This window comes from Enoplosus armatus, chromosome 6 (genome assembly GCF_043641665.1).
Source record: "Enoplosus armatus isolate fEnoArm2 chromosome 6, fEnoArm2.hap1, whole genome shotgun sequence".
Classification (NCBI taxonomy): Eukaryota; Metazoa; Chordata; class Actinopteri; order Centrarchiformes; family Enoplosidae; genus Enoplosus; species Enoplosus armatus.
Window position 1 is genome coordinate 16,164,313 of NC_092185.1, and position 21,042 is coordinate 16,185,354.

Below are 21,042 nucleotides of genomic sequence, written 5' to 3' on the forward strand. Positions count from 1 at the left end.
AGTGTTGTTAAATATCTAAACGATTAAGAAGGTTTGTGCTTTCATACTACTCCCTCCTCTCCACTGGGACAGCTTGGTGTCTCCTGGGAGTCTGAACATGTGCGCTGGCGCTTTGCAGGCTGGGATATATTGTCAAGAGATGAGGGTTGAGAGTCAAGAGGGGCATTAGGTATAATCTCTTGTTTGATTTGTGGAAAGGTCTGGTCAGGGAAGACGATCCTCAGGTGCTCTTCAAACAGCTTCCTGCCTGCCATGGCGACCTCCATGTCAGCCTGACAAGCAAGTAGAAGCAAGGATAAGGGCAAAATATTTTTTCACCAGGTGTTAAGAACTGGAAAATACTGAATACAGTACCTCACTCAGGCTGGCACAGTTCCCAAAGATGAGCCTGATGTCTGATACAAACTCTGCAGGGCTCTGGTAGCATAGACTCTGCTTAGCCTCCAGTCGTTTTTTCACAGGGGAAAGATACATTGGTCCTTTTATAGTCAGCCGGCTGTTAGCACGTACCTACAGTATTTAGAAAGGGAGAGATAATAAAACAATACAATTTCATGGGAAGATGTTGAATTAAAATCCTTATTAATATCTTATATTTATAGTATTACATGTCAGCATTGTGTACAAGAGGGTACAGATTTTTACCCAATTGTTATATGAAGGTTCATCATAAACAGAGGTATTTCAAGCCAAAAATGGGCACTGCGGTTAAGTGTTGTATGTACTGTAATGTACAGTTTACAGTCTATAATTGTTCATGTTCATCCACTCTGTCAGCAAGACATATACTTGTATATTTACAGTACCTGATTAAAGTTTCTCTGCTGCCGATTCATAATTTCTCTGTCTTTACTGATAAATACTGCATATTATGCATCATTAAAATGACAGTTACAGTAACTCCATGTGACATTAATCCTGTGAACTTTTTGTCTGTAGTCAACCATGCTTCCAGACTCACCAGGGGGGATACAGGCTCTTGAAAGTCTGAACTCAGGTCACTGCAAAACAAGTGCAGCAACAGCCTCTCACACTTCTGCAGTGGTAGAAAGACATATCTGACTTACATACATGTCAACTGATAAAGAAAACCAAATACAGTTCTCCAATACATAGTCTATTGCATCTGCTTAGTTGATCATTTCATCTGGGATTTTGTTCACCACTACTATCATTCAAAGTTATTCTTCTACTACACAATAAAGTGATACTCCGCCCTGAGTATATGTAAGTGTATGTAATAAGTTTTGTCCTAAATGGAGCATGCTAGCTGTGGTAAGTTTAATTTCAGTCAGTTACGATGGGTTCCAACAGTAAAGTCCTTTCACAGTGGGAAAAAATGCATAGAAACATATAAAACCACTCATTTGCTGTCCAACCATATTCTACAAATGCTACACTTGCCAAAATATTTCTAATCACTTCATTTTTTGCACATTTCGTTAGGCGTGTGCAATGCTGTGTGTACTCTGGAGCACTCACCTCCTGCTACAAGTCAGGAGGACCGGATGTCTTGTGCTTGGTGTTCAAATTCACACCAATAAACAAGGAAGACGTGAGTTTGTCAGGCTAACCAATGAGTGAGCGAGGATCCTGAGCCATCCTGTCCAATGAAGGAGCAGGAGGAGGGACGCTGCAACGTGCAATGTAACGTGTAATGTGCAAACTATCGTATGTACCTCCTAACAAGCTTCAAAAGGTTGTACATAAGGAAAGAGACAGAATTGTGTGAGTGTTTATCGTGGATGAAACTATGAACTTTTAGTTGTACAGAGGTGAGGTGTTTGCTATCAAAAAGGTCGATTTTGGAAGGAGCATCATTTTAATAATGACACCACTCGACAATGTGTCTGTTTTACAAGCTAATCGGAAAAGCAGAACTGGAACTGTTTGACTTAATTGACAATGCTTAACTTTCAACTTAACTTTGTGCCAATCTTACCATTTCTTATTAGAATTACTATAAATCTATAACCTTTATTGTAACCAAATGAATGTTATTATTTTAAAAAGCACACTGACTCGTTTGTCCAAAGGGGGAAATCCTCCTTCAGAATCTGGTTCCTTCTTTACTGTTTTAGCTTCAGGTTTGCTTTCATACTCCATCTCAGGCACTAACAGGTCACGGCACAAAGAGCAAAACCATTCCCCACTGAAAAGAGACAATCCAGAGAATCAATAAGCAGAGACATACATTAACAAGTGCATGATGCTGCTGTCAGATGAAAACCTCACACCAAAATGTGAAAACAACTTTTTCATTCCACAGAGGACCATAATTCTTGATTATGGCATAGATAATGAAAATTAAAAAAAAACAAAAAGCTTGCCTGGGAGATTTGAGGAGAGTTGGAACATGGCACGAAAGGTGAAAAACCTTGGGACACTTATCACAGCACAGCAGCTCCCCCCCGGTCTGACACACAGCACACAAGACTTCATTAGAGTCTTCCAGCGGAGCTTGGTTCTGGTCTACCTGCTGTTCTCCTCCCAGTGAACAGATGTGATTTGGAGCATTAGTCTTACTCTGGTCCCGTGGGCTGCTTGGAGGCTGTGCAGGGCTATGGGGTTTGTCGTCTGTGCTTTGAAGAGCAGTTGGGACTTTGTTCCCCTCACCTCGGTCACTAATTTGGGGTTGGTCACCTGTGCTGTCGGGGAGGCTGGCTCTTCGGTTGGTTTGCACCTGAAATCAACAAACAGAAAGATCAGCTCTGAAAATATTGTAAACAATATGTAATAAACTGACTCAACTTGGGGCTACAGTAATTGCCAATGTTGTGCCCACACTTTTTCTGTCCAGTAAGGGATTATTACTGACATTTCAGGTGCCCTCTCTTTTAGTTTTACTTCTAAATAAATCCAGGCACGGTGTTGGTTTGTTTACAATCTGCCTCACGGCTTATGTTTCCTGCCCCATCTGACTTCATTTTAGCAATGGTGTGTTTCCAGATCTCGCCAATTACTGTGGTGAGTACAGTGTTATGATAACAGACAGAAATAATGGCCAAAACTCCAAAAGGCCCAAGTTGTAATAAACTGCTACAGTAACAAGCTTTAGATAAAACATCTAGAGTGTATATGGCATACCCACTGGACTGTAATAACAATGTATCGTCTCCTTACGTAGCTACTGTCATCATCTGGCTCATCTTTGATGACTATGATGGGCCCTGGTGACGACCTTCGTCTTTTCTTGACAGCTGAGCCCACTGCGCCATTAGCCTGGTGTGTTTCTGGAGGTTTCCAAGAAACAGTACTTGGGAGCAAAGCAAGATCCAATTAGAATAAAGGTAAATTCACTGGAGAGACAAATAGCACAAAATGACGTTACACAGCATTCGGAGAAAGAGAGAGACAATATGTGTGTGCAGCTGTCTACTTACCCTGGTTTCTCCTCCTGGGGGATGGCAGTGTACCCTGGTGAATTCTGTTGTCCTTGCACTTGAGAGAAATAAAACTCTGTGTTTTACTTTATTAAGAATACAGCAAAAGATACTGCAAATGACACTGATGGCACAGACATACCATTTCTGTGTGGCAAAGAAGGCAGCAGACTCTGAGGATAGTCTGGTTTCAGCATATATATAGGACCCCCAGAATTGTTCCTCCTATTCAGATATGTGGGCTCAGTCTAAACACAGCATTGCATGTCATTTACTACATTGTAAATATAATGTATATTCATATAGTTTACATTAAAGATTGGAGTCACTTGCCGTCTGTCGTGATTGAGGCGAACTGACGCCACCATTGATGGGCAGTGGTGTTATGTGGGTGTACAGGGGTGAAGAGGAAAATACGTCCATAGGTTTGGGTTGGTAGCTGGAGCTGCTTCCCACCCCCCTCAGAGGCTACAAATGAAAGAAGAAGAAACAGAAAGATGGATAGAAATGTTGCAATCATTTTCATGCTACATTGCTGTCAGCGTCTATAAGCATGTGATGATGGAGGTGGAGATGAAAGGGTGTGCTTTCATTACCCTGTCACGCATGCTGTGTGGGTCGACGCCTGCTGGCAACAACCAGAACAGACAGGACTAAACCATAAACAACACACTCAGAAGTTGCAGGCTGAGCTGCCTGAGACTTATTTTTGGTCTATTGTAGCTTAAACCTTAAGGTGCAGAAAATCTTTCTCCTCCTACAAAATGCATGAAAACATAGAATTTCTATAAAATATTGCCATACACTTGCCATGCCAACATTTTTTGTGTTTTAACGCATAACACTGTACTATAATAACACACATATCACATATTTATTTTAAAGGCCCTGAAAACCTATTTTCTCTATCAGCTTGTTACTATGACCAATGGGGTCCTACATTAACATGTTTCAGCTACAGTTACAACAGTTTTTGTAATTTTACATGAGATTACATGTCTCAAAAACACAGTGTGTGGGTGTGGATTGACCAGATTATATATATTTATTTGTTAAACATTGCTTTTTAAGTCACTAGTACTAGTACTAGTCAAGATTTGAAACAAAGCTGCAGTCACTGTTCCTGCAAACCTTCCAGGTAGCCATTCCTTTTAATTTGTTTCACAACAGAATGAAAATCAACTTCCAAAGATTTGAAACTTGCCTCATCACGTCAGCTTTTCTCTTCATCAAAATGACATGAACGCTATGAGGTAATGCTTCAAATTAATCTGCACTCAGAGCTGCACTATGACAACAATAAAATGTCTCTTGAGAAAAATAAAAGCAGACATGCTGTAAATTATAGACTTGTCAATAATCTTTAAATCTCTTTAAGCTGATTGCACCATAGTGAAGTATAATAAAAAGAACAGCTACAATACGCAGAACACAATCTAAAATCCCACTACAGCATGCTTTGAAAAATACTCAGCAGTATCATTAAGTGCAAAACACTGGTATATTTCTTTACTAAGGAGAACATTTCAGAGTTCATTATGCAGCTATAACAGCTTGTTCACATCAGTATGACACAACTTGTGTGTGCACTTCACACGCCAGTATTGTCCTGTGAATGAGCCTATACTTCGGAGCTGGAACCAAAACAGCCTGTGAACTAGACTAAACAACTTGGAAGACGAGATATTATCAACCCTTTCTTATGGAATCTTGGTTCCGTCCTCTGTCACATGTTGGCTGCTGTTGCACTGCAGATTTAGCGGTTTTATTTCATCATTTTGAGTCATAAGCTCATCCAAGACTAAAATCCATCACGACAAGGAAAGACAGAGATTGCCCGGGATGTGAAGGCTGTCAGCTCTATTTAGGACAGTGCCATCCGCTGTCGATGCTTGTTAAGAGGGCTTGTCAGTCAAACAAACGGACACTCACACACAGAAACGCAAACTAACCTGGGGCGTAAACCCAGGGCTCGGTAAGCTGCCAGTTGGGCTGACGTGGTTGGGAGGAGGCACCATAAACCTGCGGCCCGGTTGGGGAGGCATACTGTGGGATGGGGAGCCTCCTTGCAGGGGCCCTGGGATGGTTCGCTGTAGTCGGACACTCTGGTACCACGTCCAGGGTGGAGGAGGTGGCTGGGGCTGCCAGTGGGCCTGTGGGTTGAGCTTGTCCACCTGCATCTGGAGCTGAGCCAGAGTATTATGGGGTGCTCCCAGGGCAAAGCTGTGGGGTGAGCCTGAGGGGCCCTGCCCAGGGTGGGAGAGCTGATGAGGGATACCCTGAAAACCACCCAGCTGGTGGCCTGGTACACTCTCCACCACTAAAGAGCCTGAGGGAACATACACAGAGACAGGGTGAGCATAACAAGTAGGGAGGAAAAATACACAATACAGACAAAACTTCTGCAGGAAACTGTGGGAAAGAGGATGTTTGGGCAGTAATGCATTAGACATTTTGGGAAAATTCAGGGGTTGTTAGGGGGGAAAAAATATGTAAAGTAAGGATGCAACTAATGATAATGTTATCAGTTAAGTTAAAAGAAATCCATTCTCAGGGTTCTAGATTAGCTTCTACAACATAGACATTTGTTTATGTCTTACCCAGATCAACATTTGAGGCCCAATAGGAGGATCGACACTGGAAGCGTGCAGTGCTCTGTGGTATAAAAGAGGTACTGCATTTTGCCCGCAGGAGGTTTCCAATCTGAAACTGAATCTGCAACAGAAGGGACGTTATTAATAATTTTTAGAGGAGCATACTTCTGTGTTACAAAAGGCATATGTTCCCATTTCATCACGTCCATGGTAGACCAGGCTCCTAGCTGTCAGAGTTTCAGGTTGCGAAAACAAGACTGTGATGAGATACTGTTGAGTGGATAAATGGTCAGATGAGCCTTACCAAACGTTTACAGTACAAGAGGGCCGTGGCCCCATTCCTGGCTGCGGCCCATTTAGTGAAGCTAATGACATGATCCAGGTGTCTGGATAGATAGCCGATGTCCTCCTGTTGTTTTCGCAAGACACTCTCATGATCCTTTGTTACGGCCTGGAAAACATGAATAAGTGAACATCTGCAGCATTCAAACAGCTTGAGGGTATGAGCTCTGGGCCTCAGGGTAAGAGAGGCAACTGAGCTAGCAGGCAAGTAAAGTTTTTCTGGAAACAATACCACAGCAAGCTACAGGTCTACCGCATGTGGTAAAACTAATAAATAACGTTATTTTGTTATATTTGTAATATATTCAAAAGCTTTTGTCGTACCTCAAGTTGATTAACAAGCATCTTGCCCTTCTTGTTTATCTCGAGAATCAAACTGCAGATGGATTTCTTTATTTCATTATGAACAGACATACGGTTCTGATCAACCTGAAGAAGTCTGAAAAACATACATTCTAACTATTATTAACTATTCAAATTTGACAAATTACATGCAGACTCAAACAGCACATATTTCAACACATTTTGGAGACATCTCATTATTACTTATGCATTGAGGTATGAATGGTTTTATCCTTAAACAATTAACCAGTTGTTCTTGTTCTTCAGATTTAGAGGTCATATGGAGGAGACAAGTGGCTTTTTTATAAACGTTTGTTTACATTTTGCATCCGTGACATATGTAATCTTGTGGAATGTGAAAATACATACCCATTGTTTATAGAGTTTGACACCTCTTCAATCAGTTTCTTTTTCTCCTGCAGCTGATGGGTCATGCTCTCCATGTGCTGTTTGTGGTTTTTATAAGCATCTTCCAAGAACTGGTAACTAATCCAAGAAGAACATGAAGTCAGTGGATACAATATAAAAAGTAAGCGTTGATTACATGTAAGTGAATCCCTTTCTATCCTCAACTGGGTGATACGGATGAAAACTAACAGGGGTTCAAGTGACACTTCTGCAGAGTGCACAATAACAACATGGTTGAAATCATTATCATGATGACCGTAAGGAGGTTTTAGTATCAAAATGTATGTCAATATATGGCTTTTTTTATGCAAAAGCAAATGTCAGATGGTTACATTTAACCGCACAGCATTGTTACATGTAATGTCAAACAAAACTGAATAACCAGGTGTATGAACCCTGTTATGAAAGAATTACATGTTATATTGTAAATTGTTAATGTACTTGTGGTCCTTGTGCTTGACTAGTTGGCAGTCACGACAGGTTAGCAGGTCACAGGTCTCACAGAACAGCTTCAGTGGCTCTTGTTTGTGGATGTCACAGAACATCGGCCTCTGAGTCGATACGCCATGGACCTCTGGGAAACAATAGATGGTTAATCATTTCGGCCCTTCATTCTGGGTACATGACATGATGTTTGTTCCATCTATTACCTGCGCACCGTGTCGTAGACCATAGATTTCAAGCTAATGCTTAAGGGGTGTAACAAACTTAACTATAATCTATTATTACTATAACCTCGTAAACAATTAATGCATATGAGCAGCATAGAGTATAACTTTCCAAGATACAGGCTTAAATATTCTTCGGGATTTTTTTAGAGACATATAGGTATAGCAGTCGGAGTCAATGTCTTAAATGAATGAATTCAGGGAAATCTTTCTTTAGCAGGTTCCTACTAATTGGCAAATAACTTCTGGTCTAATATTTGGCGCCCTTGGCGGATGAGCTTAAAGGTCATTTCAAACAACAGTAGTAGCAGTCAGGAGTGTAAGTATATAAAATATTGCTGTAAAACCAAGTGCCAAAATTTCACAGGTGATTTCATTTTTACACATACTGTGCACTGGGTCTAAAAATGACAATAGTTTGATGCATTTACCTCTTAAATCTGTTATTGGTTAAAAAAAGCTCCACTAAAAACAAGCGTGACATCTGCAGCATTGATCCCATAATAGCTCGTTCCTTTGTCATGGAAACACCAGAAGTATAGAGATAAGGAGATAAGGACACTGGTTAGACTACCGTGTGATATTTCTGCCTTCTGTCTGATGCTGTGGTCTTTGGTGAATTTGACTCTTTGGTGGGCCTCCACACAGGTGGCACAGAGGTACTCGACACAGTCCACACAAAACCCGGCAGCTTCGGTGTTGTCATCACAAGTCATACAGAGCTACAGGTAGATGAGACAAGCATCAGAAGCTGATACATCTTAGGTAGGCAGTTAACTGTGGTGGAGTTGTTGGAGAGACGCTGGGTCTTGTTTGATCAAGCAAATTAAATTAGATCTAATCTGCAAAAATTATGTCAGAGAGAACGAATCAGACAAGTACACAATTGGTACACCTGTTAAGTATGAAACTGGATTTTCCCCAGTTGAAACCCTCAGAGCACAAGACCTTCCTTATCATGTAGGAATATTACAGACATTTCCCTACAAACCAGTAGCAAGGCTGCCCCCATATGGTAATGCATTTTGTCAGTAACCTGGACTGCCCTCTCCACTGTGCTGCTGGGAGCCTCAACTGAGTCCTTCACAAAGACGTTTTCCATCACATCTACCTCCATGCACTCCTGCCTGCACACTGGGCAGCGGATCACATTCACTGGAACGAAAGAGAATCACACATGTTGGTCAAAAGAGGATTTATACGAGCTTTATGGAAAATAACTGACAACAGATGTATAGTCGAAAGGAAGCCCATGTGTGTAAAATGTATGTCCTTAAACACACCAGCCTGGTGATCACAATGCATTTTCACTTTTTTGCATGCATTAAAGGTCCTTTAACCTATCCTTGTTTTGTAAACAAAGTGACTCACGTGGTTTGGTCGCTCTGTCAACCTGGGAGTTTGGCGGCTCTGTCATGGCCAGATTCCTCGAGGGTGAAGGCAAACATTTCTTGCAAAAAGAGTGCAGACACGGCAGAAGTTTGGGCTCTCGACTGTGAAAGTTTAGATGGCAAACGGGGCAAGTGTCCAGGTAATTTTGGCCGGTTGCAGCGGGCTTTTCCTCCTGCACCGGCATGCTCTCAGCTTCGTTCTCAACGATGATGACAGCGGCACCCACCGTCCCCTGCTTTTCTGTGCGTGCATCCATTAGCTGCACTTTTATCCTTCACTGCAAGATTTCTCTGTGTACACAAGATGTACCCACACAGGTGAGCAGAGCGGGCTCAACAGTCATTTTGCATCTTTCCTCTTCGCTCTCAGCCAGTTCATCCTGTTTTTAAACACAGCGCTGATAATATATTCATAAGTCTGCTCACGTGTCACCTTTGCGTAAAACGCGACGGTTTGTCGACTGGAGCACAGACCTGTAGCACAAAAGATAACATGCGATACCTCCGCGTGAGGGTGTCGCACGGTCGCGTGCCGCAGACGTTTCTCAAATTGTACCGCACGCGCTCGTTGCAGCGCGAGAGGGGTGGGGTCAAACAGTGCGCGTGCTGATAAGGGACACAGGCCGAGGGCTTGAGGACAAACTTCACAGGTTAAAGGCTGATGTTTGTCTGATGTTTGTTGCTCTGAAAGTTAACTTCAGGTTAAATAAATGTGATTAGTGTCGTTGATTAATCACGTTTCACTTCATCATTATTTTAGGTTCATTAAGAAATTAATTAATTATGTTCTTAAAAATGAATGAGTTAAGCCTATAAGCCTGAGGGGTGGCTCTGTTACTGCACACATTGTATTACAAAATGTAAAAAATAAAATCATTAAAATCATTGTCATGTCCACCTGTTTGGGTTTGTTTTTCTGCAGATGTTCTCAGCGAGAAGCCACTAACACAAGTGCATGGAAATCAAAGCATCAGGGTCCAAGGTTCATGGTCATTCGATACACTACCTATGAAGCAGGCTAAACAGCAGCTCAGATAATCCACATTCTCATAAGCATGAATCTGACTGCAGAGAGCCACAGTATCCCTCTCAGTGATGGGAACTGTATTCCACTGCTGGGATTGGGCACCTATGGGGACCCTCGAACGGTGAGAAGAATATAATGTGTGTGTTTCCAAGTTTGTATGTGAGTCAGTCCCGTTAATGATTTACCAGGAGGACTCTGTAATATTGGGTTGCTGGTGTTTATTGCTTGCAGCGATTGGATAAAGCGTTTTAAATGTGACTGTAAAATGTAAAGAATGCATATTATATGCACAGTGCAGCACAACTCGATCAAAACTAGGGTAAATAATATTTACATTTCCTGTGGATTTCCATTAGACACCCAAAGGCACAGCGTTTGAGTGTGTCAAGCTGGCCATAGATGTGGGCTACAGGCACTTTGACGGAGCATTGGTGTATTTCAATGAGCACGAAGTGGGTAAAGCCATTAGAGAGAAGATTGCTGATGGAACTGTGAGAAGACAGGACATATTTTACTGTGGAAAGGTAATATGTTTTTTTATATGTCGAGTAATGCCATGTGGTTTAAGAATGCATTGTTTTTCATAAGGCCTATGCATTTGACATTTGAACACTGTGAAGAGTTTTCCCAAAATGTTATTTAAGCAGTTCTGTGTTGTCTCCCTCAGCTCTGGAATACCTTCCATCCACCAGAGCTGGTGAGACCAACCTTGGAGAGGACACTGAAACAATTAAAACTAGACTATGTGGACCTCTACATCGTTGAGCTTCCAATGGCCTTCAAGGTTTCTATGTAGTACACGTATAGATGGCAGCCTACTTATCACCTTGCCACGTAGTGTCTTAACGTTGCCCTTACATACTGTCACAGTGGTAATGTTTAGATTAGATAATGCTCTTACACAAATTATTGAATTGTGCTAAACTTTTAGCCTGGAAATGATTTCTATCCAAAAGACCAGGATGGAAAATATATCTACCACCACACAGACCTCTGTGCAACATGGGAGGTGAGTTCTAGTGAGTTCAGTATCTGTCTGTCTGATATGTCTTGATATGGTATTTTCATGGCACATTATTTTCTCACTTAATGTATTTAGTGTCTTTTTGTTTCGCTTTTGTTTTACACGTTCTCATAAGTATAACTCAAAGCACATCAGTTATAAACTAAGTGTACGTGCATTTATGTTAGTGGGGACAGACAAAATGTTAAAAACATTTTTCAATACTACGAAATACAATTCAACACTACCAGTAACTGTTAGTTGTAATAGAGTTGAATCTGTGTCACTGTTTGGACACAGTCTTAACAAATATGATAGCCTTCATAACAGCAAGATTAATTAAGATTATCTATCTAACTACCTAATAAAGTGTCAAGTCAGTGTAATTTCATTTAATTCAGGTGTGCTACATAAAATTGGCCGCCCCTTCTCCAGCTTAAAGGATCTGCTAATAATTAATCAAGATGAACCACTTTGAAATTGGTATGCGATGCGGTATTTCTTCATACTTGAAAGTTGATACAGAACATAGAACATTCTCTGCTGTCAAGGACAGTGTCATAAACAGCCAAGCTGTGTTCAGAGATTGTTTTTTTCCTCTTCACTGAGCTGTGGATTTTTTTCTCCACTATCTCAGTAAGTCTGTAAAGATAATCACTATCAGTCGTTGAGAGGATTTAAATCTTTTCTTCTCAACAGGCTTTAGAGGCTTGCAAAGACGCAGGGCTTGTTAAGTCTCTGGGAGTCTCCAACTTCAACCGCAGGCAGCTGGAGCTGCTGCTGAACAAGCCCGGCCTCAAACACAAACCTGTATCCAACCAGGTGAACCCAACTTGTCCCTTTAGACTGACTTCAGAGATAGCATAGTGTATGTAGGACAGTAATATATTACAATATACTATATATATTATATAGGCTATTTCTTAGCTGTCGCAAATTGTCTGATTTCCGTTCAGCAAATGCTAAAGAAATAAACTGACAGCTTGACAATAAATCTGTAAGCTAATTACAGTTACTTAATGAAAGGATTTACCATTACTTTGTGAAATTCTCACTTGGTCCATTTATATATCTATGACTCAGATATATAGTTTTAACTAGTTTTATTGGGTAAATGCTAACATTCCCTCATGTTACTGGTGCAGTATTCTTTGGGTTGCTTATATATCAGTCGTATTCTTCACACTCAACAGGTTTAGATGAAACTCCTGGTCACAAAATAGTCAAAGATGATCTCAAAAGACATCTTTCTTTTCATTCCCACCCAATTTTATTCTGGCAAGTAAGAGCACAGGGCTCTAATGTAATGTCAGGCCACTTTAGGTCAATTGTGTATTTTCTTCTTATTTACCTGCAGGTTGAATGCCATCCATATTTCACACAACCCAAGCTTCTGGAGTACTGTCGCCAGAATGACATTGTTATTGTTGGCTACTGTCCGATTGGCTCCTCCAGAGATGCATCCTGGTATGTAGGTTTTAAGAGATATGCACTTTTCAAGGCTGGTGGGATATTTTTGAACTGAAATTGCTGACGAATCTAGTATTTCGTTTTTTTCCACTTGCTATTGTATTCATGGAAGGGTGAAAAAACTTTTTAGACATCACATGACACTAAAATCTCTGTGACACTTTTACAAAAGCAGGGAAAACACTGGTGATCCGTTAGGCTTTAAGATGACGAATTAATGTTCAATAACAGTGAACAGAGAAAATCTCCAACAAAAGACATGATGTATAACTTTTGTGATGGAAAAAACCTTAACAAAATGAAATAAAAATAAATAAATCTGTGCAACATGTCAACCTCTAGTGTATGACACTGCAACATTGTTATTGTTACCAAACCCTCAACACGTTGGGATGCTGGCATCATTTTGTCTCTGGTTTAGGGTGAATGTGAAAAGTCCACCCCTGCTTGAGGACGAGCTGCTCGTATCCATTGGGAAAAAGTACAACAAGAGTAGTGCCCAGGTGGCTCTGCGCTTCAATATCCAGAGAGGAGTCGTAGTGATCCCCAAGAGCTTCAGTGCCGAGAGGATCAAACACAACTTCCAGGTGGGTTTACCCAAATGCTTTTTATCACACTATGACTTGTATTTGTCAATAAGACAAGTTATGGTGCCAAAATTCCTGTCTTATACAGTATTCATGAATTCATTTAAATCATTTCAATAAAAACAAACCCTATTTTGTTCCAGATATTTGATTTTTCACTCACTGAGGAAGAAATGAAAGCCATTGAAGCACTGAAGAAAAATATTCGTTTTGTGGAGCTGCTGATGTAAGAACCTAATACCTAATCTTTATGTAAATTTGTACGCTGTAGTTTGTATTATAACGCATTGTGTTGGACTGCTTTTAAGTTTTCAGTCCTCATTATCATGCTCAGAAATGATAACTCTTCTTATTTCAACACAGGTGGAGTGACCATCCAGAGTACCCATTCCATGATGAATATTAATTTGTCTGACTTTAATGAATAATTTGAGCAAAATATGGACTCTTCACTCTTTTGAACATCTTTAATTCCCCAATAAAGTTTGCACTGGTACATTTTCACACTGAACACTAGATGGCGCTAGCTCATAGTAAATGAAAAGGACAAAAAAATGATTGCTTTTCAGGATAACATACAGCCCGGATGTATGATGACAAAGTTGACCAAAGTCTGCTACTATGTCCAAAGCAAAAGAAAATCAATTGTGTTAGAGCAAACAACACAGATATAGAACACCCTGAGACACAACATGTAGATGTGCAAGTCCAAAAGCCAAAAGTATAAAAAAGGTGCACATGAAGGTTTAAGTTGTGGGGGATCTCAACAATAAAGAATTGCTCTAGTTATAACAAATTCACATTAATCACCTCATATTAAACTATCTATCTGATGTACTGTAGGTTTGAAATTGAAGATAAAATGACAAACAGAAGTCCTCTCACTGACGTGTGTTGGACAGTAAAAGATGTAATCATGAATGACACTTGTGTATGAAAAAGTAGAAGAATTGTAAAACTAACTGAACATCAATTCCAGCAGTAACCTTGAAAATTGTTTTTGCATCGGAGTGAGTCTTCATGAAGGCAGGCGTTTGAATGTAAAACTGTTATAACAGTTACATTAGACATGACAACACTGGTCACTGATTTCAACCTTCTGAAGCGTTTGTCAGCCTTGTTGTTTGTGAGTAAAATGTTTGAATGATTACACGTGAGAACATATTTCATGCAAAGAATTAAAGCAAAATAAATTTGCAGCTGAACCCTCTTTGTGTATAGTTAGTTAAATTATGGTTATTCTTCTGTATAATTGAAACTAACATCCAAAATCTGCTGGTATTCACCTTTAAAAGCAACGAGGAGAGAACAGCTGAAAACTGTCGACGTGAGTTGCCTCTGAGCTGTCTCTGCCTTGTCAGAGAGGGTCTCGAGGGTTTGATCAGATCAAATCTGTTATGTAATCTTTGCACACACCTTTTACCTACATTAACCATCATGGCCACTTTTTTCCTTTGCTGTTTGTCAAAGGCAGATGTTTTCCACCTCAAAATGAAAGCAAGGAGCAGTCAACAGCATTTTACAAATGTGGCTTGATTTCTGTTAAAATCTGTTTAAAGCATCCATCTTTCTTTTTAAGAAACATATACTTTGTTAGGATACACCTGACTTGACGAGGCCCCTCTTGAAAAACGTTTGAGTAAATATTTGCATATGCCACAGTTGATCATTTGATTTCACAGAAACCTAAAAAAAAAATGCATTAATCTGGCCATTCATTGATCCATCCAAATGTTGTATAACATGAAGTTTGATTCTCCAAATATGAAGTACAATTAATATATCTGATGCAGTTTTCTTCCACTGACCTCAATTAAACTGGTCTCATATTAATCATTAACAAGGCCTGTGAGTGAGCCCCCACAATGTCTGAACTGCTGTGGACATGCCATGCTCATGCCAGGAGACTTTAAACTAGACGCTTTCACACATTTAATGTAACCAGCACATGTGAGTTTGATGTGAAGAGACAGGATGAGTAAACAGACTACAATGTGAGCAGTGACCTGTGGCCATACAGTCATAGAACAGCAGGAAGCTGCGAATAGAATGAAGAAATACAGTTCATTAAGGATGAATTCTGTTGTTTTGTCTGCTTTTGTCTTATTTTGTGCCCCATGGACATTTGCAAAGCATGACAATGACTCTGAATGAGCTACTAGCATAACATTTGGAAGAAAGGACTTTTGTTATAAATGACAGGACCACTGAATAATAATAGCTTTTTACCTGCTTTGTACCTGTCATCCAGAATAGTTTAGCTGAACCAATATTTTCCATTCGCCACAAATGAGTTATTGTGATTTTGTTTTGAATTTTTCATCTGAGGGCACATCCAATGTCCCATACTTATCATATGGGAATAGCTAGACATTTTGAGAAAGAGAGCTCTCAATTCGCTGTCTTGGCAAGAGTTAGATAAGCCTGTTTCCCAAAAAGTCGAAATATTCCTTTAAAATAAAGACATAAGGAAATTTGAAGTGAAACGATGTGATTTGTGTATCATAAATGTGATAAATGAAATTGTAGTACTTGTGAGGTTATACATTTATCCACCAAGCTGAAAATTTGACTATTGGGGATGAGGATCTCTTTGCCACAATATTATTCTGTATTATACTGTGTATGATTATGTTTGATTAGCAACCATGAGATCATGCCGTCAAATGGAGTTAGACCTGTTGGCGATGGGTTGCAGCCTCGTGTGTGGCCAGGAGCTATACTCATGCTGAAAAGAGATTTAAATTGTAACAAGTAGGTGAGAACATCTGACTAAAGGTTTTTGAATTGATTCAGAAAAGATTAAACAGGTTGGTTGTTCACAGGTTAAAAGTCAAAACTGCCACAAAACAAAAGTCAGGCAGACAGCTTTATTTTTATAGAAAGCTAATGTGTCCGTGTCTTGAATTATAATTTGATCTGAGGTGGGGGATGGGGAGTTTGCAAAATAAAAAGACCTAACCCTGAAAGATTTGAGACAGGAAAAGCAGAAGCCCCCCCCCCCCCCCCACATCCCCACCTCCATAAAGACCCTCTGGATTGTGACCTTCTAACAAATGGCTTGAACCGGGCCACTCTGGACCCCTGCGGTGGGAAAATGTTCTGAATGGGCTACTGGGTCTGTGAGGAAGGAATCGAGTTGAGGGAATAAAGACTCTTTTCGGGGGGCTGAATTAAGAATGTGTTTGGAGCAGGGGCTTCATGAAGCAGGACTGATGTTTTAATTACAATCAGAAAAGACCACTGAAATATTGGGAGGTTCTTATTGAGGATCTTCTACCCAAATTATTTAAAATTTACACGATTGTTGATGATGCATTTTTGTATATTTAAATCTTTCAAACCAACCTCAGTTATATGTGAAATCAATGCACATATGCATACACACATGCACATGTCTGACCAACCTCTCCCCCATACTTTCTGGTTGTGCTCTGGACAGAAAGGCCCTGGGAGAATGTGTGTGTCAAAAGGTTACGCAATCAGCCCACCACGCTGAGACAGCACAGACCTCTAGTGTGCTGTGGGGGAGTGAGTGTGTGGGTGTGTGTGTGTGTGTGTTTGTGTGTGGTGTTGTCTGAATGGAATTGGATAAAGGAGGGAGGGGGTCTTCAGAGAGGGGCAACTCAGAGGGAAAATCTCACTGCAGGCTGCACCAAAGTTTTCAGTTATTCAGATCTCCGCCCCTCCATGAATGTTATATAGTGAAACCTGAAACGGCAGCAGGCCTGTATTTGGTGCCCCACTCTTGTCATTGCACAGCATTATGAAAGGTAAGTGCTTTTGATGAATGCTCTTGTGATTAGGTTTTTTCCCAGTGAGAAATGGATAATAATAAAAAAATTTAATTTTGAAATTATCGCTATTTATGAGATATAACGAAGATATTCATAGACATCTTACATTTTTATTTATTGGCAACCGAGCTCAGTGAAAGCAGTTGTTTTAAGGATCTCTGGCATATTCAATTTTTTTGAGGGATCTCTGCAATGCAAGCAAATCACGCATGGCTTGTGAAAGGCCTGTAGTATTAAAACGTGCTCAAGTGCAAAGACTATGGATCTGGGGCTCAAAACCTGGCATTTATAACTGAGTTTTTATATTCAGCACATTTTTATGCAGCACAGTTCATTCCATGCTGATAATCCTGCTGTTCCGAGTTGTAATCAGAAAGCAGATCAAATGGGACTAAATGTGTTGTTGATCTAAGACAAGAGCTGCTTGTATGGAATGTAATTCATCCTCAGTCAATAAATAAACATGTGAAGCTCATTTGGCATAATTTTCACACGAAACATGGATATTGTTTTGCAATCAAAAATATCTGTCAGTACAAATACTTATAAGTCATACTCTAAGTCATATCTTAAAGAATGCAATGCCCTTTTCATTCACAGCTTGTGCTATTGTGCTTTTATTTTGTGTTTTTTTCACCAATCAGATTGATCATTTTTAACTTCCATCTATATGTACTTCAGTTAGTGTTCAACATCACATGTTGCAGCTGTAAATCTTTACGGTGACACTGATGTCCCTACCTTATGTAACTGATCCAGTTATGTATTAGCCTGCAATTATCCAACTGTGGGTACAGGATAATATGAATATGAAACTCTGAGCTGCATGTGTTGAGAAGAAGAGCCAGATTACTGACTTTGTCCATGAGACGCCAGAAAGAGACCCATATTTCTAATCCTCAGGCTTTTGTTCCTACAGACATAGTATATTGATATTATGAATACGACTGAGTACCATACTAATGTCAGACTGATCTACAACATCTACATCTACATCTTTCACCTTGAGATCAGAGTGCGGACTCTTGTGTGAGGGTCACTCACACTGGCTGAGTAGTGGTATACATGTAAAATTCTGATTTGGATCAATTCTAAACAAAGGACAGTAATATTAAGAGGAAAAAGAAACATGTTTATGTTAACAGACAATCACATGTGTACTTGTATGTGAAAGGGGTCACTTGAAATGGTTAATTGTTCATTGTTTTGGTTTTATGTCCCATAATTTTACCATTTTGGTTCACTCTCACTGCTCCCATCAGGCAGCTGTTTCCAGCATATAAGCTCTGATAAACTGGTACTCTACCTGGTCAATAGACAGCCAAAGTTAGTGACAAGCTAGGGAACATAGTGGAGTTTTTAGTAGCTAAAGGACTTGGTAGATAACAAAAAGATGAGCTAAAGGAGTGAAAAAACAGAAAAACTACTCCAAATTAATGTTAATGTTGCTCTTTTTCTGCTGAATGTGTAAATAATCAACTTAGCAGGTGAAAACATGTCAGTTGTGTTTGCAGCCTGTTCCACTGTCCACAAGTGGCCAAACAATCAGTTATTGCTGATTGTAAAGTATTTTACCATCATATTTGACTGGAGCATGTAACTGGCTCAGGTGTCAAGCGTTGGTAACTGGCTCAGGTGTCAAATAACAAGCCGTCGTAAAACAAAAAAGCTTATGAACCTTGAGTTGAGATAAGTTTGTCACACATCTTATTCTCACCTTGCTGCAGTGATGTAGAAGTGTACTCCTGGGTGTGTCAGTACACTGTGACATCACAGTTGGGTGTGGTTATAGGTGCAACAAAGCACATTCCTGACCACATCCTTTGTGATGCATAGGGTGCAGCACACATGAAAATTTCAACCTTAGGGTCAGTGAAGCATTGCTTTTCAGTCTGGTGTTGAAGGGGCACTCCATTGATTTTATATATGTAGCTCAGTTTACTTCGCACTAGTAGTACTACTCGGCCTATGAAAACTGTTGTATTATGTCTTCTGTGACTCTGGAGGGAGACAAGAATCTTGTGTTACAAACTGGAGGAGTTTTTGAGGAGTTTTTGAAAGAAGCTGGCATTTAGGAAGCAGTGGGAGGCCTAATGAAATATGTTATTTAGTTGCATTATGGGAAATGTAGGATCCAGTGTTTTTGGAGCTTGAATCATTCCAGAAACTAAAAGTCGGGATATCTCAGTATCTGCTGCTTTAATCTTGATCATTCTTTTTTTAATCTGTATCTTTTCAGTCCCCCAACATTATGGAAGTGCAATGCTAAATCCCTATATTTTCATTAGGGTTTAACCAAAATGCAAGCATGTGGCTCAGCATCTTGATTTTGATGTCATGTTGATATGAACTCCACTGCTACTACCACTACCACTGCATATGTGAAAAAAGTTGTATAACGCCTTGTGTGGCTCCAGAGGGAGCTGTCTAAAGTCTGATAAATTACTTCAAGTGATGTAACTTGAGGCAGCAATGCTAAATCGGTGAAGTGCGCTTTCAAGGAACATGAGTGTAAAAGTACAAAACAGAGCACATGATGACCAGTAAGTCAGCCACACATTCATTCAATCAGTCAATCACTGAATAGGTCAGTCTGTCAGTCAGTCACTCAGTCAGTCACTTGCTCAGTCAGTCCACAGCTTTTCAGAGAGAGGTGAAGTTGGCACTGTTTCCTGGGATAAAGCTCCACTGTGCCTGGATGAGATCATTCTCAGTCTTGGCATATTTTCTCACAGTGCATTCTATAAGCACATATGTATGAAAACGAGTCTGCTGCTATAAATGGTGATCATATTTAGGCTCACCTATTAAAAGGACTGTGTTTGAAGTAAACTATTTGGCTTGTGTGTTGAGCTTCCCAGCATCCACAAAGAAACTGTGAAAAAGTGAGATAAACTGTGATCTGGCTGCAAGGCCAGTGAGGATTCTCATTTGCCAGCTCAGAGCAGAGGGGCTCCTCCGCTTTTGTTGCACCAAGCCTTCATTCCCACCAAGTACCTTCTGAAAACAAGGGGCTCTATTTTTACCTCAGGCCACAATTTGGCTCCAGTTCTGGAGGTTTTGGCTCCTAAAACGGGTCCAACCTCCAACCCCATGCATACAGCACACACAGAGTCACACTTGGGCTCCACCTCTGCCCTATGCCAGTAGGAGCACATACCTAAAGGTGGCTTCACACAAGGCTTCTGGCTAAATGGGATTTCCATCCCCTGTGTTGTTTTCAAAACTGAACTCAAAAAAACAGGCAGCTTCATTGGTCCCGTGAGACCAGGTCACACAACACGTAACTTGTTTGTTTGTGTGGATGTGTGAAGGATAAAAGAAGGGAAGGAGGTTTGGTGTCCACATGTATTCTTGTAAGTGAATTAGCTCGAGCATGTCTCCTGTAGACTGATGACCAATTTGCTTGAATTTGGACTGCAGCAGTGACAACTGATGTGCTTCAGAGAGAGGAAAGGGGGTAACAGAAGGGCTGGTGAGAGTCCTGTTAATGCAACCTGACAGGAGTGAGCACAGTCAGTGAGCTGTCTGTTTCCTCCACAGAGAGGAATTCTTTCAGCAGCAGTGGCCCCTAAACAGGGTCTGGCCCATGGCTTGACTAACGTGGTCACGTAACATCAAGCCATCACTGACCTCATTCAACACAGGAAAAACAGGCATATTTGGCACATCACATGCACAATGGGAATTCTCCTTGAGAACTAGCCAAGGTCCTGAAATTCCCTCTTCTCCTTCCAGGTCTTAAGTACATTAAGTACTTCTTTACTAGGGGGGGCAATATTTTTACATTTTTACATTAAAATCAAATAGCATGTGCAGACTAATATAATGAATAATATATAACAAAAAGCAACAGTAACAAAAGAAGACACGCACAGAAAAATATTGCATTTGCTTTTGAATGTGGACACAGTTGTGACTTTGGGCACCAAAGTAACCAAAAGCACCTTCACCCTCATTTGGAGTGTTTTAAGGACTATTGTGGGAAATTTGAAGTTGGTTCTGTTTTGCACTGGAAGCCAATGATGTG

At 40.4% G+C, this 21,042-nt stretch overlaps 2 protein-coding genes across 3 annotated transcripts; one reads left to right on the forward strand and one right to left on the reverse strand.

Annotated features, from left to right (window-relative positions):
* Positions 1–41: 41 nt before the first annotated feature.
* Positions 42–9,313, reverse strand: LOC139286859 (transcription intermediary factor 1-alpha-like). Its single transcript, XM_070907786.1, has 18 exons — positions 9,109–9,313; positions 8,774–8,892; positions 8,312–8,459; positions 7,511–7,643; positions 7,031–7,147; positions 6,644–6,758; positions 6,282–6,428; positions 5,984–6,098; positions 5,336–5,712; positions 3,717–3,851; positions 3,526–3,631; positions 3,384–3,441; positions 3,124–3,256; positions 2,331–2,683; positions 2,023–2,152; positions 962–1,036; positions 355–510; positions 42–272 (listed from the first exon to the last, which is right to left on the reverse strand). The coding sequence occupies exons 1-18, from the start codon at positions 9,311–9,313 to the stop codon at positions 42–44; spliced, it is 2,853 nt and encodes a 950-aa protein (XP_070763887.1).
* Positions 9,314–10,183: 870 nt separating this feature from the next.
* LOC139286443 (aldo-keto reductase family 1 member D1-like) lies at positions 10,184–13,621 on the forward strand. Of its 2 annotated transcripts, XM_070907242.1 has the most exons (9): positions 10,184–10,276; positions 10,512–10,679; positions 10,823–10,939; positions 11,087–11,164; positions 11,858–11,980; positions 12,516–12,625; positions 13,050–13,215; positions 13,359–13,441; positions 13,579–13,621. In XM_070907242.1, the coding sequence occupies exons 1-9, from the start codon at positions 10,184–10,186 to the stop codon at positions 13,619–13,621; spliced, it is 981 nt and encodes a 326-aa protein (XP_070763343.1). The 2 variants fall into 2 exon arrangements, with proteins under 2 accessions (XP_070763343.1, XP_070763344.1); XM_070907243.1 differs by lacking the exon at positions 11,858–11,980.
* The last annotated feature ends 7,421 nt before the right edge of the window (positions 13,622–21,042 follow it).

Coding starts and splice junctions, on each gene's coding strand:
- LOC139286859 (XM_070907786.1), bottom strand. CDS start 9,313: ATGCCGGTGCAGGAGGAAAAGCCCGCTGCAACCGGCCAAAATTACCTG. Junction 3,442..3,525: donor TTCTTTGCCACACAGAAATG/GTATGTCTGTGC, acceptor ATTTCTCTCAAG/TGCAAGGACAACAGAATTCA. Junction 1,037..2,022: donor TTCCCCCTTTGGACAAACGA/GTCAGTGTGCTT, acceptor CTACCACTGCAG/AAGTGTGAGAGGCTGTTGCT.
- LOC139286443 (XM_070907242.1), top strand. CDS start 10,184: ATGAATCTGACTGCAGAGAGCCACAGTATCCCTCTCAGTGATGGGAAC. Junction 11,165..11,857: donor ACCTCTGTGCAACATGGGAG/GTGAGTTCTAGT, acceptor TCTTCTCAACAG/GCTTTAGAGGCTTGCAAAGA. Junction 13,442..13,578: donor CGTTTTGTGGAGCTGCTGAT/GTAAGAACCTAA, acceptor ATTTCAACACAG/GTGGAGTGACCATCCAGAGT.